A 15,896-nucleotide genomic window follows, 5' to 3' on the forward strand; every position below is an offset into this window, starting at 1 on the left:
CCCCAAACCTTTCGGTCAACATGAGATTTAATCCGAACTGTCTTCTTACTGTAGAGTGTGGCACAAGAGTCACACTTGGCCTTTCTAAGCTTCAGTCTCCTCATCCAGGAAATGAGTCGTACTGATCAGTTCACAGGGAGGTGGTTACGAGTATCTGATACCAAGAGTCCTTCGACAGAAACCTTCATATAAAGTAACCATTATGTTAGGTATTACTCTTATAAACTTTAATCATAAATTAAGAACTACCCCTTGGAGTTAGGTCTCCCCTCCAGTCTAAACCTGGTCCCCGTTTTAACGAAAGCCTAAGAAAGGTCAGGAAAAGTGAGCTGGGCATAAATAACTTTGATTTGCGCATTCAGAATGGAAAGTCTCTGACAATTTCTTAAGCTTCAGGTCTAAGTTAAGGCTTCAGGGGAGGTAAGCTGAGGCAATAAAACAGTACACAACAAAAGTTCATATTCCATTTGGTTCTTTTTATTAGAAGTTGAGAATACAGCAAGTAAGGGAAATCCCATGGTGAATGAAACCATCACACAGAGGCCTTTCTGGAACCCCAACCCTCTATGATCCCCAAAAATGTGCTTTGTGGCTTCAGCAATTTATAAAGGGGAAGGGGGGAAAATACTGAAAAAGGCCACTATTTAATGGTGAAAGAATGAAGCTGTAGAGGTCCTAACCAGCCTAGGGCCAACAAAGAAAAATTAAAAAATCTGCACAGAGCAAGCAAGCCTCTGATGCTGAGAGTAAGGCATTCAGGCGCCAACCTGGTGAGAGTTCTCAGCGAGCACTGTGAAGACCAAGTGCACAGTGAGGCTGTTGGTAGTGAGTTGCACACTGACACACACATATAAATGGGCACACACACACACGCACTCGCACACACACCTTAAAGAGGGAGATTTTTACTGGATTACACATCATTGATGTTAATTTAACTTTTCCTAACAGTTTGTGCTATGTTGAACCAGGTTCAGCTCCTCCTTTGGGGTGTGGGGTGACTGGGCCCAGAAACTACTACTTCTGTTGGTGGTGTTACAGGGCTGTATCTTATACCCTGTATCCCAAAGTGCATGACTGAAGAGCAAGTCTGGCTTCTGATATGTGCTGTTGCTTCCATGAGACTAAGTGTCCTTCCTTCCAGATGGCCACTGACCTGCTGGACTATTCCCTCAAAGGGAGTAATACTGTTCTTTATTCTGTCAGACACTGCACCAGTTCACTCACTCAAGTCTTTTGCAGGGTCCCCTGGCACCCAAGGCAGTGACCTTATCCAGAACCAAGATACTCTTTAAGTTCTTCCCCAGTTCTACAAAGGATTCCTTCTTCCCGGTTGCCAGCTTTTGCTAGAGATTGGAAGGGGAGAGAAAGGAGATTAACAACCAAGAAAATGCTCTGCTGGATAGGAGACCCTTCCCATACACCAAACACCTATTTGAGGGTGTCAGCCCCCGTGCTTAGGGCTTCAATGTTTAGTTCTAAAACCCACAATCCCCAGGATGTAACTCAATCACCTGAAGTCTTGGGTGACAGCAAGTAACCTAAGACTCAAGTGCTATTTTGGTGGTTTGCCTATGAGCCAAGATTAGAATTCTATGAACCAGATCCTTCCCCTACCACTCTCCCTAACACCGTATCAGGGTACCTCTGGGGCATGAGCAACCTTTTTTCCACTTCTAGCAGCTCTTTAAAGATACAGCTGTACCAGACTCCCTAGCAATAACATACCATTTTCTTTTATAACTTCCCACCATGCTATCCCCCAAAACTGGGGTTCAGGGAATACTGATGACTCCAGAGTGGGTTCCGGACCTTGCTTTACAAGAGTTCTACTGGCTTTCTTGTTCAAGAACAGCTGATACGTGTGTTATTACCAGGCTTACTAAGACGGTGCCAGAGGTGAAATTCACCTTTCCTGATCCAAAGGAAGCATTCTCCCAACCTATGTAAATGAGCTCAGGAGGTACCTGGACAAGTCGGAATCTCTTTTGTGACTGGCTCCATGCCAGGAACTATGATGCCAGGGAAAAGTCCATCTGTATTCCCAAGAGGAGGAAGGGTAGTCAGGGCAGTGACTTTAACAGAAGGAAATTTCTGGGGCGTTCCAGAGCTCCACAACAAAGATATGGAAAACTGTCACATCCCTGAAGATAAAAATCACCACAAAATTGAATAGGATGCCAGGAAGTAATCAGATCAGCCTCTGGGCTAATATTTCCAGAGCTCCTCCCACTGTCTCCACCACCCCTTTGCTGGCATAACTGACTTTCCCAAATAAATGGCTCTACTCTTTAGAAGGGGTCACTCTCAGCACAGAAAACAAGTCAGTCTTTCAAATGATACCTTAACTAGAGCCTTTATCTAACACATCCTGTCAGCCATTCACGTGCTGCTTCCACTGAGAAAACACATACAGCTTCCCTCTACCTTGGGACTACCAAAGGCTCTCAGACATGAGAGTGGTCATGTGATCACTGGGCTGGGGCTGTACTTCCTGCCCCACAGGGTCCAAGGTATGCCAGCCTTTAGAAGGCACCTTGGTGCACCAAGGCATTATACATTCTGGGGCCATCACCTGATCCTCCTACAGTCACTTTGTGCAAAATTGAAACAGTGTGTGGTATTTGCATGTTTCATTCTATACAAAAATTCCCCTCCCTCCCTACCCCTTATGTTTTAAACATTTATATAAATTCTTATTTAAACAGTAAGTTAGAAATCTTATTTACATTAATTTCTTTGTTCTCCCAAAAGAGCATCTAAAATCACATTCCCACCCTTTAATAGGATATAAATGTTCACCTAAATTGGTTTGTATTATTGATTTAAGGAGAGAGAAAGGGAGAAGAACGAACCACCAGCTAAACTGTGTTCCCATCTTCTACAAAGAAATGTGACACAGATCAGAAGCCAGTTTGCCAAGGTCGTGCAGAGCCCTCAATCAGTAGATCCCAATTATAAGTCAGGGTTTGGGCCATTTCTCCTTTTCTCCAAATTGATGCACTCCATCCTTTGAGGTATGATTTATTTTTGTTTTTCTCTTCTCAGTCGTGTACCAGGTGGAGCCCCAAGGGCATCACAAAGCCCACGAGGCTGTCAAAGTTTTGGGGCTCCTCTGGCACTGGCGTCAATGGCCAGTAAGGGAGGCCCTGCAAACACTGCAGGCCGTGTTCAGGGTCACAGTCCCCAGCTTCTGGAAGGAGTCACAGTGCATCCTCTTCACTGCAGCCTCCGCCAATCATGAAACGGAACTCCTGGAGGTTTGAGACGCCATGGAAGTGAACGAAAGCGCCAGCAACCACAAAGATGTGAAACAGCTGATGAGAGTGAAACTGGAGGGGAGGGGGGAGAAACCCGTTCATTATTAAAGTCTGCTAAAGAGTCCTCAGGTTGTTTGTGCTGAGCAGGGCAGGGAATGGAGTGACAAAGCTCAAATTCGAGGTGTCCACAGATCTTGGAACATCCATTAGGCATATCACATTCTGCTGAACTGAAGGCCAGCTGTCCCCAAAGAAATCAAGGTGCTGCCGCTAAATTCTAACCATGAAGATGTGTACACGTATCACAGGAGTATCTGGTGAACTCGGGCAAATGGCATACACACACTCTTGCCAACAGACTACAAAAGACCAAAGATCCCTCCATGCCTAGCAATGGGCTACAGTTAGACATGGGGAGGTTTTCCTCTTTGCTGAAGGAGGTTTTTATCATGGCCTAAATAAAGTACCAGAGCTATGGCCAATTTAAATGTTGCTCTCCTTCAGAAAAACTAAAGGGATTTCCAGGATTAGGTAGAAGGTTAAAACATATGACTCCTTCAGCTCTAAGACTCTAGAATTACATGAACATACCTTATCAAAAGACTAGCAAGGCCAGGCCTTTTCCTTCCTTCTCAAATCAGAAGCTGGTCTACAAGCACATGACATTTTTTCTGATTTAATCTGTTTTGTTGAATGCTAGTTCATTTCTTAAAAGGGATCTATCAATTGCTCAGTGCACCAAATATCACTTCAAAAATTATACTATTCTCTCATTATCATCAAGAGAAAGATATTGATTTTAGAGGTGTAAACTAGAAAGAGTCACAAGTCACATCCCAGAAGAAAGGGATAAAGAAAGGGGGGTAATCAGAAGGGGGAGTGAAGCATGGGAGACTATGGACTCTGAGAAACACACTGAGGGCTTCAGAGGGGACGGGGTGGGGGAATGGGATAGGCTGGTGATGGGTAGTAAGGAGGGCGCATATTGCATGGTGCACTGGGTGTTATACGCAACTAATGAATCCTCGAACCTTGCATCAGAAACCAGGGATGTACTGTATGGTGACTCACATAATGTAATAAAAAAACATTAAAAATAATAATAATAAAGACTAATTTCCCCACCAAAAAAAAAAAAAAAAAGTCACATCCCAGGAAATGCTTCCTAGGATATCAAAGGGGATTCATTCTCCCAAAGAACGGGGGGAGGGATCTCCATAATCAATGTCAAAATGATGATGAGGCAATCTCCAAAAGATAAATTAACTAATTTGAATCTGAAAAGATTGCCGAAATTAGCATTATCTTCGATTTTATGGTGGGCTAAATTAAACTTTGAAGACTAGGTGATCTGCTTAGTTTACAATCATGAGGAACAGAATTCCAAAGGTCAGACTTCATATCAAGCAACTCTTCAATTCTGTACCTACTGAAAATATTTCAGGCCATCCTCAATTACAAAGTTTCCATCTATTGGTCCCTTACATTTCTTTCCCCTTCTCTTTCCCTCTCTCTTAACCACAATCTAGTTAGCTTTTCCTCTTCTCTTGCTACCAAACACGTATACACACTCACTCACTCTCATTACAAATCACCGAATTTTAGTATCAAAAAGGACTTTGGTAAATAATCTAGTCCATCACCCTCATTTTCTAAATGAGGAAACCAAAACAAACTAAATGCCTTGTCAGTTCAGTGTAATATAAAGGAGCACAGACTCTAATATTAGACTAGCCTGATTCAAATTCCACTCCTACCACCTAGTAGTAATTTGTCCTAACTTTGGACAAGTTACCTAATCTCCCTAAGCCTCATTTCCTAATCCGTAAAATGGAAAACAATAGTTGTCATACCTTATACGGCCAATGTATTTAATGAGGTAATCTGTGTAAAGTGCTCACTCAGTACCATGCCAGCCACCAAGTAAGTGCTCAGTAAATGTCAGTCATCACTGTACTTATCATCCAGAGAAACACAACTAATGAGAAAGAGTTACAACTAAAATACGAGTCTCTCAATTTTGAGTCTAAACTTTTTCAATTATTTCACACTTTCCGGTCTGCCAGTAACATAACTAACAGATACGTATGTATACAACCTAACTGCCCCTGGTCATACTTACCCAGATATCACACTTGCCAGGAAAAAAGCGTTCAGGGATACGGGCAGCATACAGGGCAGCGCCTGTGATATAGAGGCTGGCCATCAGCATCAGCCAGCCGATCTGCCCTATGGTGGCGGCCTTCAGGAATCCCTCCGAGATGACATAGTGCAAGGTAGGAATGATTCCACTCAGGCCAAGGCCCAAAAATACTCCTGGCAATCACAAGGAGAATAAAGTAAAAACGCAGAAGAGAAATAAGGAAGAAGTCAATATTACAACACAGCACTAGTAATTCTGTAAACTGAATATTTCAAGTATGATGCTTCTTGTTTGAAAGGAAAAAGAAGGTTCTTCAAACTCTGGGATACTGCCACAACAGACAGCACAGCTACGCTCTAAAAGATCCATTTACAAATGCAAGGAGCCTCCTGCTGAGGAGAGGCTCAGCTTAACAAGTCAGCAGTCCTCAAAGGGTTTAGAAATGTGTTGCTAAGTGTTTCAGGAATAGACAGCTCTAGGAGTTTTTTTAAACTTTCCTAAATGCTGCCACTTCATAGACACAGATTGCAATACAGAGCAATCTCACATATTTTATCTCCTCTTTGAAGCAACAGATTCTTGGGGTTGGAGGGGAGTGGACGGAGGCGGCAATTGGGGGGATGGGGAGGGAGGTCAGAGCTGCTCCTAAAAGCTCCCAGGCCCAAAACTACCAGTCTGGTACAGAAATCTACCAGAATCACTCCACCACAGCCCTACTGCCTTCAAAATCATCTACACCAGTGTTTTTCAAACTTCTGGATATGGCCTAGGTTATAAGACCCACTAAGTGAATCTGGATTAGCATTTTTTCTTTTTTAGTGAACCACAATGAAATAAAAATCAGACTGTCACAAATGGAGTGTTAAGCAGTAGTATGTAAAAGCTGAGTAATATATATGTGTTAATTTATGAGTATATACACAAATCTGTGTCAATCGAAACACCACAGGAACACCTCATACCCAGCAGCCAGTAACTGCTCCTACATTTTGACACAGAGTTAAAAATGACCTTTAACTCTCAAAATACAAGACAAGGAGCTTGCTTTGGACATTACCAAATAAGTTGCTGGTATGCAACAATACACGCATGCACATACACATAATAAATCGCAGGCATCTACAAGAGAAGAGGAAAATGGCAATGCTCACCTCACAGAAGAAGGGACTCAAGCAGGCCTAAATAAAAACCTTTTCCAAATTCTACTCCTCACTAAAGAAAAACCGTCATGATCCTGTTTCACTTGTTATTTTCCTGTACATGCTAAACAGAGGCTCTGGTGGTCTTGCCTACCATTCTGGAAGTCAAAAGCTCAGGGGCTTGGTTCTTCTGATGTGTTTCACAGCAGAATGTGCAGCTGTACTCTTTTTTTTTTTTTTTAAGATTTTATTTATTTATTTGACAGAGATAGAGACAGCCAGCGAGAGAGAGAACACAAGCAGGGGGAGTGGGAGAGGAAGAAGCAGGCTCCTAGAGGAGGAGCCTGATGTGGGGCTCGATCCCAGAACGCCGGGATCATGCCCTGAGCTCAAGGCAGACGCTTAACGACTGTGCCACCCAGCGTCCCATGCAGCTGTACTCTTATCTCCTGTGCTGAAGCAGGCTTAGCCCCACAGTTAAGTACGGCTGGAAGTCACCCCTGACCACAGCTTCCCTGCTCATATAATCACTTAAAAAGAGAAGTGGGTAGACTGTTGCTAACAGTGGTCATTCACAAGTAGTTAAATTCAAACTTCTAACCTTCTAAGAAACTGCAGATGAACCATGGCTTGGATTTTAATATGAAATGGTTTTGGGGTTTTGGCTGTAGTTGATGTTGATCTTGTTTTTTCAAGTCAAAAGGAAAAATACTCCTTCTACTACTTTTCATTCTCGGTAGGCACCAGGTTTGATACTGAGGATAGAACACTGAAGGACATGGCCCTGGCTACAAGGAGTCCCAATCCAGTGGGAAACAAAAACATGTCTCTGTGAACTCCCCACTCCTAGAGGAAGGCTCAACCAGAGGATTTTGGCTTTCCATATCATCTCCAGTGAGACAGGCATTATTCTAAATATAAAAAGCCCCCGTATTCCTGTATTAGAAGAGATGTATGGTACTTACTTTAGTAGAATACAATCAGTATGAAGTTTTATTTATCTAAGCAGTACACATTTTCTAATAAAAATACAAAACCAAACCAAAAAATGACAAAAGAACCAATCACTAAAAAAGAAGTACACTCCAAGCTGAGAAAGGGTAATCATTGTGTTTTGTTTTGTTTTTTTAACAAAGGTTACAGAGCCACTGCCTTATGGTCATAAACTCTAGTGAATTACAAAATATATATACTGCCTCATAAAGCTCACCATGCCCCTCAACTCTATGTACTTAAGATAACTAATGAACACTACTACATTCAAAGCCCCTGAAGAACAGGAACTAGGACTTATTTATTCTTGCATCACAAGTAACAGCACAGGACTTGGGAAGTGGACCTTTAACAAATGACTGGTAAATAAATGAATGTCCAATGTAAAACCCCCACATCTCTTACCTGCTCTTACTCCTCGATACTGAGGGGTAGCAAACATGTCCCACTGGGAAACTATAATGGCTGCAATGCCCAGCACGCAGATGACAATCAGGTAGATGAAGCAAGGTTGTGGATTACAGTAGAAAGAATAATAAAGCCATGGAACAAAACTTCCCATAATCAGAAGAGCAATACCAGAGTAATCCAGTCTAAAATAGGAACAAAAATTCATGTGATGTTAAAAAGTATGGCCCACTGCAGGTTCTAATTACTCCCCTATGACATGAGCTAACGGTAATAGACAAGAGGCAACGGGGATGCTTGCTTTAATTAAAAAAAAAAAAAAAATTAAGTTCCCATCGGATAGTATCAAGAATTCTGCCAATTCTGCTGGATGTTTTCCCTAACCACTTACTCTAATATTTGATTATAATGTAGACTTTCCGATACTTACTTAGAGAAGAGCCGGGAGACCCCTTCTGAGTGGCAGTAGACTGTGTGGAAGAGCCATGAAAAGGAAAGGCAGAGAATGGCCCCCAAGAAGAATAATCCAAAAACCACCTTCTCTTGCAGAGGGGCCACAAAAGAGATGTTTGGGCGAAACATGTAAAAGATACCCAGGCACAGGAAGAATACACAACCTACAAAAAGAGTACAGTGAGAGAAAAGACAATCCTTGTCAAGAAGCACTGTTGTGTGTTGATGAGGTTCTCAGTCCTTCACAATCACAATGATATCTCAATCAAAAGCTCCATGAGAAAGATTTTCCAAATAATTGAAGCTTATCCAAAATTTTGGTCTACTTCAAACACTGCTGGTACCATATACTCATCAGCTTCAAAAGCCAAGTGTACAGGAAACAGTACTTTATCTAAGAGCATAACCCAAAAAGAAAACAGACAAGGCTGCTACTTCTTAGAAGGCTGAATTAGTCCACTTCTACCTCTAGATCTAGTATAAAATTTCATTTAGAAAGTTTTTGGCACACATGTTGGAGCCCAGCTTTCAAAGATCCATTTTGTGTTTGCTTTTGCAACGAATTCTAATACCTCCAAACCCTGTCAAGAAATACAGTTTTCCTCCACCAAGAGCTGTCAAGGAACATGATGTTTCTCCAGTCCTCATCAACTGGCCCAACAGATTCAAGAGTTTAAGGACAATAAAATGCCTATTCATGCTACTTCATAATCAGTTTTTAAACTGCTCTTCTTCACAGTAAAATACATGTTCTTACTGCTTAGGAAAAGGTCACTTAACACAAGGAACGCACAGAAATTAAGAAGTTAAACATGTACTAAGTAACTGTTCTATTTAATAAAACTTTTACCCTTGAGTTAGAAGTCAGCAATGAACTGGATTTGCTGCTCTATTCCACTCTGACTATACTAGCAGGTAGGAAGGAATATGGGGACACAACTGAAATCAAATGTGTGACACAAAACGTTAAGTCGAATAAACCAGAGATTTCGTATATTCACATGGTTGTGCAGCCACCATTATTTAATTTCAGAATATTTTCATCACCCCAAAAAGAAGCCCATACTTATCGCATTCATCTCCCACTCCCTACTATCCCCCCCAGCCCTAGACAACCACTAATCATACTTCATCTCTATGGATTTTCACATTGTGGGCATTTCGTGTATATGGATTACATAATAAGTGGCCTTTTGTGTCTGGCTTGCTCCACTTAGCATAGTGTTTCGAGGCTCACCCGTGTTGTAACACACATCAGCACTTCATCTCTTTTTAAGGCCAAATTAATATTTCATTTATATGGATATACCACATTTTATTTACCCATTCACCAGCTGCAAGATGCTTGGGTTGTTTCTACTTTTTAACTATTATAAATAACATTGCTAAAAACATTTGTTTACATGCTTTTGTGTGAACTGTTTTCCATTCTCTTGAGTACAAAACTAAGGAGCAGAACTACTGATACCTCTGTTTAACTTTTTGAGGAACTGTCAAAACTGTTTTCCATAAAGGCTGTACCATTTTACATTCCTACCAGCAAAGCCTGAAAGTTGTAATTTTTCTACATCCTTGCCAAAACTTTTATTTTCCATTTTCTTGATTATAGCCATTCTAGCAAGTGTAAAGTGGTATCTCACTACATTTTTCAAAGTATTTGATTTGCATTTCCCAAAATGACTAATGATGTTGAGCATCCCTTTTTTAAAACTGAAATAAGAGTTGACACTTGAGCATCTTTTCGTGTGTTTATTGGCCATTTGTAGATCTTTGGAGAAATGTCTACTCAGATGCTTTACCCATTTTTTAAACTGGGTCATCCTTTTATTGTTTAGTTGTAGAAGTTCTTTACTAGATCCTCATCAGACAGATGATTTGCAAACATTTTCTCCCATTCTGTGGGTTATCTTTGCACTTTCTTGATAATGTCCTTTGACATACAAAAGTTTTTAATTTTGAGAAACTCCAATTTATCTATTTTTTATTTGGTGGTCTGTACTAAACTTAGGTGTCAATTCTAAGAAATTATCACCTAATCCAAGGTCGAAAAGATTTACATCTATGTTTTCACCTAATAATTTTATGGTTTTAGTTATGTTTTAAATCTTTGATTCATTTTGAGTTAATTTTGTATATGAAATGAAGGAGGGATCCAACTTGATTCTTTTACATGTAATTACTCAGTTTTCCCCCATACTATTTGCTGAGACTATTCTTCCCGCATTGTATTCCTTCTTTAATACGCAATCATGATGGAAAAAAATATTAGAGATCACATTCTACTTCAAGCAAAACTGAGATTTAATTGTGAATATTCTAAGCAATGATTTTGAAAAATCAGCTTATTTCTATTAAATAAGCACCTTCCTCACAGTATTCATTGAGACATTATACCACATTTTACAGCACCTTTCCCTTGGTCTGGTTCAAGGACACAGTCTGAAAATCTAGTAGAGAAAATTATGACTTAGCTGTAATAAAATCAGAGTGCAAACTAGGATAACCACAGAATAAACGAGTAAGAAATGCATCATTAGAAATCCAGAAATCAAAACAGCAAATCCCAAATACATTTTTTGTTTTATCCTTATCCTCAAATACATGGAAAAAAAAAAGAATAAAGTGAACATTAATTCCTTATACCACTGACATTACATACCTAAAAGATGTGTCCAGATGTTGCCTGTCTCTGTGTGTATTCTGAAAATGCTCTTAAAACAGGCCCGGAAAGAAGGCATTGGGGGCCGATGTCCATGTAAAAGGAAATCGTTATCCTTGAGCCAGTCTGGTAGTACATCATGAGGGATTACTCGCCACCGACCTTCCCATACCTGGAAGAAGAATATAAAGTATCTTTGTAGTTTTGTCAATGTAGCAACACTGGTTATCCTAAAAGAATGGTTTTCAGCTTTGTTTAAGTCTGGCTAAAGGTCGGGTCCACCTGTACAGACTTGCCTACCTTCATCACAACAGACTTTACCTCTGAAAAGGCCCTGTGATATTAAATATGACTGTTTTTATACTTAATATTTCTGTTGGTGGAAAAAGAACTACAGCTGACCCTAACGTGCGTTTGAAATATGTGGGTTGACTTATATGCAGATTTTTTTTACAATACAGTCCTGTAAATGAATTTTCTCTTCCTTATGATGTTACTAACATTTTTTTTCTCTAGCTTATTTTAAGGATTTAGTTTATAATACATATACAAAATATGTGTTGACTTTTAATGCTATTGGTAGGCTATTAATAGTTAAGTTTCAGAGGAATCAAAAGTTATGCATGAATTTTCAACTTCGAAGGGGTCAGTACCTTTAACCCCTGCATCATTCAAAGGCCAAACCCTGTATATAGAATCACTTGTGTGCCTTCTGCTAAATTCTCTCCCTTTCCCTTCTCTTCGTACCAACAACAAACATGATGAAGTAAAAAAAGACAGTGCATAGAAGTCAAAATCTTGGATCTCTACCATTAACTAGTTCAAGGAGCTTTAATCAGAAAGTCACCAAGCCTCAGTTTCCTCATATATAAAACGGGATAACAATACTTCAATTACTTCATAAGGGATCAAATGAAATAACCCAGAGCACTTCCTAAATGAATAAGCAAGCCCCAGCATCTACCCCACCGGTGGTATGCAACCCTGACCATCCCCAGAGGCCATTACCTACCTAAGTGTTAATGACTGATCCACCCTCCTCATGCTGGAGAGATGGGAAAGAAACTCAAAGGTTAAGGACCCTTCAAAAGTCCTGTCACCACCACCCCCTTCTTCTCCCTTTTCACTGTCCCTCCCCCACAGACTCTAACAGAAAAGGGATCAGGAATCAGGTACCTGTCCTTAAAAACCTGTCAACCTCTGCACTCTGCTTCTTTTAATGTCTCTCAGCACAGAGAGCTCACATCATAAGGATCACTTAATCCTAAACTAAGTTGGTTCTGCAAATCATAAAGATATAAGGAAAAATGCCGGGTACATGGTCTATGCATAGGCTTTAGGTTGAGACAATGACCCCACTCTTACCCCTCAGGGTTCTTGTGACAAACAACAGGGCTAGGCTATACAAGCTTCGCCCTCCTTCTACTATGCGATGCAAAATGACTGCCAGCTACTGAGCCCATTCCTTTTGCTTCACATCTTCCTGTTCTCTCCTCTCCTTAATCCTTCTTATTGAAATACACTTGTAAAAGAATTGATCCTCTGTGTAACTCCAAAGGAAGTGAGAACTAACAATTTAAGAGCAGAAGTGGCCCTCTTAACGCTACTAAAACTCACTATCTCTCTAGCCTCCCCAATTTCTCTCTCACCTTCTGACTCAAAACCTGAGGCCTGTAGTTACTGGTGGTAAACTGGCCATTCCATGCTCCTTCGTAACACACAATAAAATACAATAACGCCAAAAGACTAATCTAGATATTTAATGTCTACAGGTAATAATAGTATTACCACTTGTAAAAGCAGCTGTTTGAGATCTTCCAAAGGACTTTTTGGAGAAAAAGAGAATACTCCAAGATACTGAATTTCTCTTCTCTAATTTGGACTTGAAAGAGATAGCTACTGTTAACATTAACTTTACAAGATGCTTACTCTGTTTTACTTTGGAAGAATTCTATTTTCTAAGAGGGAGAGGAAAAGAGAAATCAATCCTTACATCCTCAAAGCAATTCAAAATCTGCAAACAGCTCTGCTGTGACCATATGAAAAGTGCTATTGTGTTACCCCACACAGCCGAGATGTTCCCTTTTTGCAATAAGAAAGAATATGTTGAGTTTCTTACTAGTTATATTTGCATATAATGTCAGAATGATTTTTCTCCATTGTTTCTTAACATTCTAGCAGTCTAAACTGAGCCAAGGAGCTATACTTTCATAATTATACTGAAGTCAGTGTCATATTCAACAGACACTGCACCCTCAAACCTCAACTTGGAGTCAATCCAAATGGCAACCCAAACAGGCATCCTCTTTTACCCCCCAGGGAAAAAAGAACAGGATCACAGCTTGGCCAAATACATATTTATTTATAAGCTTGACAAAGGCACTGCATAAATCAAACATCTGAGCAATGGTCCACTGGATTTGTATTAGACCATTAATGCACAAAACATTTCTTTATAACTGAAGGCTGGAAAAAAAGAGAGCATGATCAAACTTGGACACTCTATAAAGACTAAATGATTTGATTTCCCCTATTCCCATAAGAAAAGCTTTTCCAAAAGGGAGTGTATACCAGCAAGGCCACAGGACACTTCATTTTAAATTCTGTTTATTTGCCTGCAATCCAAGAAAAAAAAAATGTGTCACTAAACCCAGTTAGTTGTCATGTACACTCAGTTGCATGACCGCAGCAGGCGGAACAAGCTTGGAGAACGCTGTGTCACAGGAAGCCTCTCCAGTCCACTCTCACAGACAAACTGCTAGAGGATGATATGGCAATGGTAATAATTTTTGTGCTCCACTCATTTTTCTTCAGTAAATCACAGTTTGGAGCAAACAAATGCCCTATTTATTCTCCCATTAGCTGTTACATTGGTGGAAGTTTTATTTGCTTTATTCTTTACTCTTAGTTCAGAAAAGGAGAATAAAAAGGCAGTCAAATTAGCTACAGTACCCCACTGATCTATAAATATTAAAAATCCCTAATGGCCCAGACACTAAATAGTCAACATTGAGAGATCTAACACCAAACTTGCTTTATGAAAAACAAAATATATCCTTTATATCCCTGTGTGTTGATTCTCCTGAGACAGCAATCACTAGAAAAGAATCTATTGTTTTGCTTGGCTTTTTCTTCACCAATTTTCAAACACTGAAAATTTCCTGGGCTCTAAGTAGACCCAAAATTGTTTATACCCCTCCCCCACCACTCTCCACCCATCCCCTTTAACTTAGGAGGGATATCTATACTCAGATTATAATGTTTACTCATCCTCTGGTCCAAAGTACAGTATTCTATAGTCAACAGGCCCCCAATAATTTCTACCACCACTGTGAATGTAGGAAAACCTAACTTAGTTTTCAGGATTAAGACCACAGGCACAAAAAAGTCTTGGTTCCATGAAACCTATTTTAAAAAAGCTAAGAGTCACAAAAAATTTCTCTCTAAATAATCAAGAGCTCTCCAGAAATGTTTAACAAATAAATTTATTTACACATACTAACACAGACTCATGATTTTGCATAATTCCTGCCAGGGTCCCTACTGATCATATTATCAAGTAGTTATAAATTTACCAGTGTCCCTGACTCTTTTCTCTAAGGAAGCAACCACAATTCCAGGTACCATTTTAAGAAGACGAAGACGAAGAAGACGACGACGAAGAAGAAGAAGACGACGAAGAAGAAGACGACGAAGAAGAAGAAGACGACAACGAAAAAGAAGACGAAGACGAAGAAGAAGACGAAGAAGACGAAGAAGAAGAAGACGAAGAAGAAGACAAAGAAGAAGAAGAAAAAATCCCCACAATAGGTCCTAAAGAATCAGATAATGCATTAGAAGAAAAACCTTAGAGATAGAAATGCCAGCTGAACTAGAAATTCTAGACGTGCATGAAAACTGGGAAATTTAGATCTAAAGAGTATTTTGATCACCCACAGAATCCTTAGAAAGATTAGCTTATTTGTCATCACAGTCAAGTAGCAGAAGAGATTCAAGGGACTTGGAGAGGGCATTTTAGTATCTCGAGGCATCAACCACTCCCAACTTCCATTCTGTCTTAGTTGAACTATCAACAAGACATCTACCCTGTTAACTTAATCAGGAAACACTTGTTTCCCAAAGGGATATTCCAGTTTTATCACAACTTTATCATGGCTGCTTCAGGCAAACAAATTATTTTGTCTCAAACAGGGTTAAAGTCATGAGATTGTTTCTGTCTCCATTTTGCCACAGATTACGTCCAAAGTAAACCAAAGGCTAATAAGTAAGGTACTACAAACCTCCTTAGAGGTTCCTGTTTGGGAAGGGTTAAATATATAGCATAGTAATGATAAGAAACTGCTATCTTACCTTACAAACAAATTCTTCCATTCTTTCCATAGCATGATGGGCTTGTAAAAGAGGGGACATGCCCATAAACCCCTCATCTTCCTGAGAAGCTTCATCACTGCATTCACGTTCCTCAGAGATCTATAAGGCAATCACAGAAACAGTCAGGGACAGAGACCAGGGGGCAAATGAAACAATCAATACACTAACCTTAAAAAAATTATAATGAAATAATTCTCTCTTGAGGTCAAAACAAGACTTCAAACAAGTAACAATATAAGAAGTACTGTCAGTTTATTATAGAATTATAAGTATTAAAAGTGAACAATACTCAATTCTTCTCTCTGACAGACAAATGAAATACAAAAGCATTCCCATGTTTGTTTCAGTAGCAAATTCCTGGGGTAACTTGAATGGTTCGTTTTTGTTTTAAGATTATATTCACAGATCACAAATTATTATTGTATATATATATAGTCGAGAAATTGCTGAGGGGAAAATCTCCAAGAATC

The 15,896-nt window shown here is 39.8% G+C and overlaps 1 protein-coding gene across 25 annotated transcripts in view; it reads right to left on the minus strand.

The window, feature by feature from the left end:
• Nucleotides 1–455: 455 nt before the first annotated feature.
• ADIPOR2 (adiponectin receptor 2) overlaps nt 456–15,896 on the minus strand; it is an 84,780-nt gene continuing 69,339 nt past the window's right edge. For all 25 annotated transcript variants that reach the window (XM_057303199.1, XM_026502741.4, XM_026502742.4 and 22 more), the window contains 6 exons: nt 15,406–15,525; nt 11,056–11,227; nt 8,374–8,560; nt 7,941–8,128; nt 5,383–5,576; nt 456–3,332 (listed from right to left, as the gene is read on the minus strand). In XM_057303199.1, the coding sequence (XP_057159182.1) occupies nt 3,204–3,332; nt 5,383–5,576; nt 7,941–8,128; nt 8,374–8,560; nt 11,056–11,227; nt 15,406–15,525 (990 nt within the window). In that variant the 3' untranslated portion in view covers nt 456–3,203. The remainder of the gene's footprint in view (nt 3,333–5,382; nt 5,577–7,940; nt 8,129–8,373; nt 8,561–11,055; nt 11,228–15,405; nt 15,526–15,896) is intronic.

The sequence above is a fragment of the Ursus arctos genome, unplaced genomic scaffold (assembly GCF_023065955.2).
Source record: "Ursus arctos isolate Adak ecotype North America unplaced genomic scaffold, UrsArc2.0 scaffold_26, whole genome shotgun sequence".
Lineage (NCBI taxonomy): Eukaryota > Metazoa > Chordata > Mammalia > Carnivora > Ursidae > Ursus > Ursus arctos.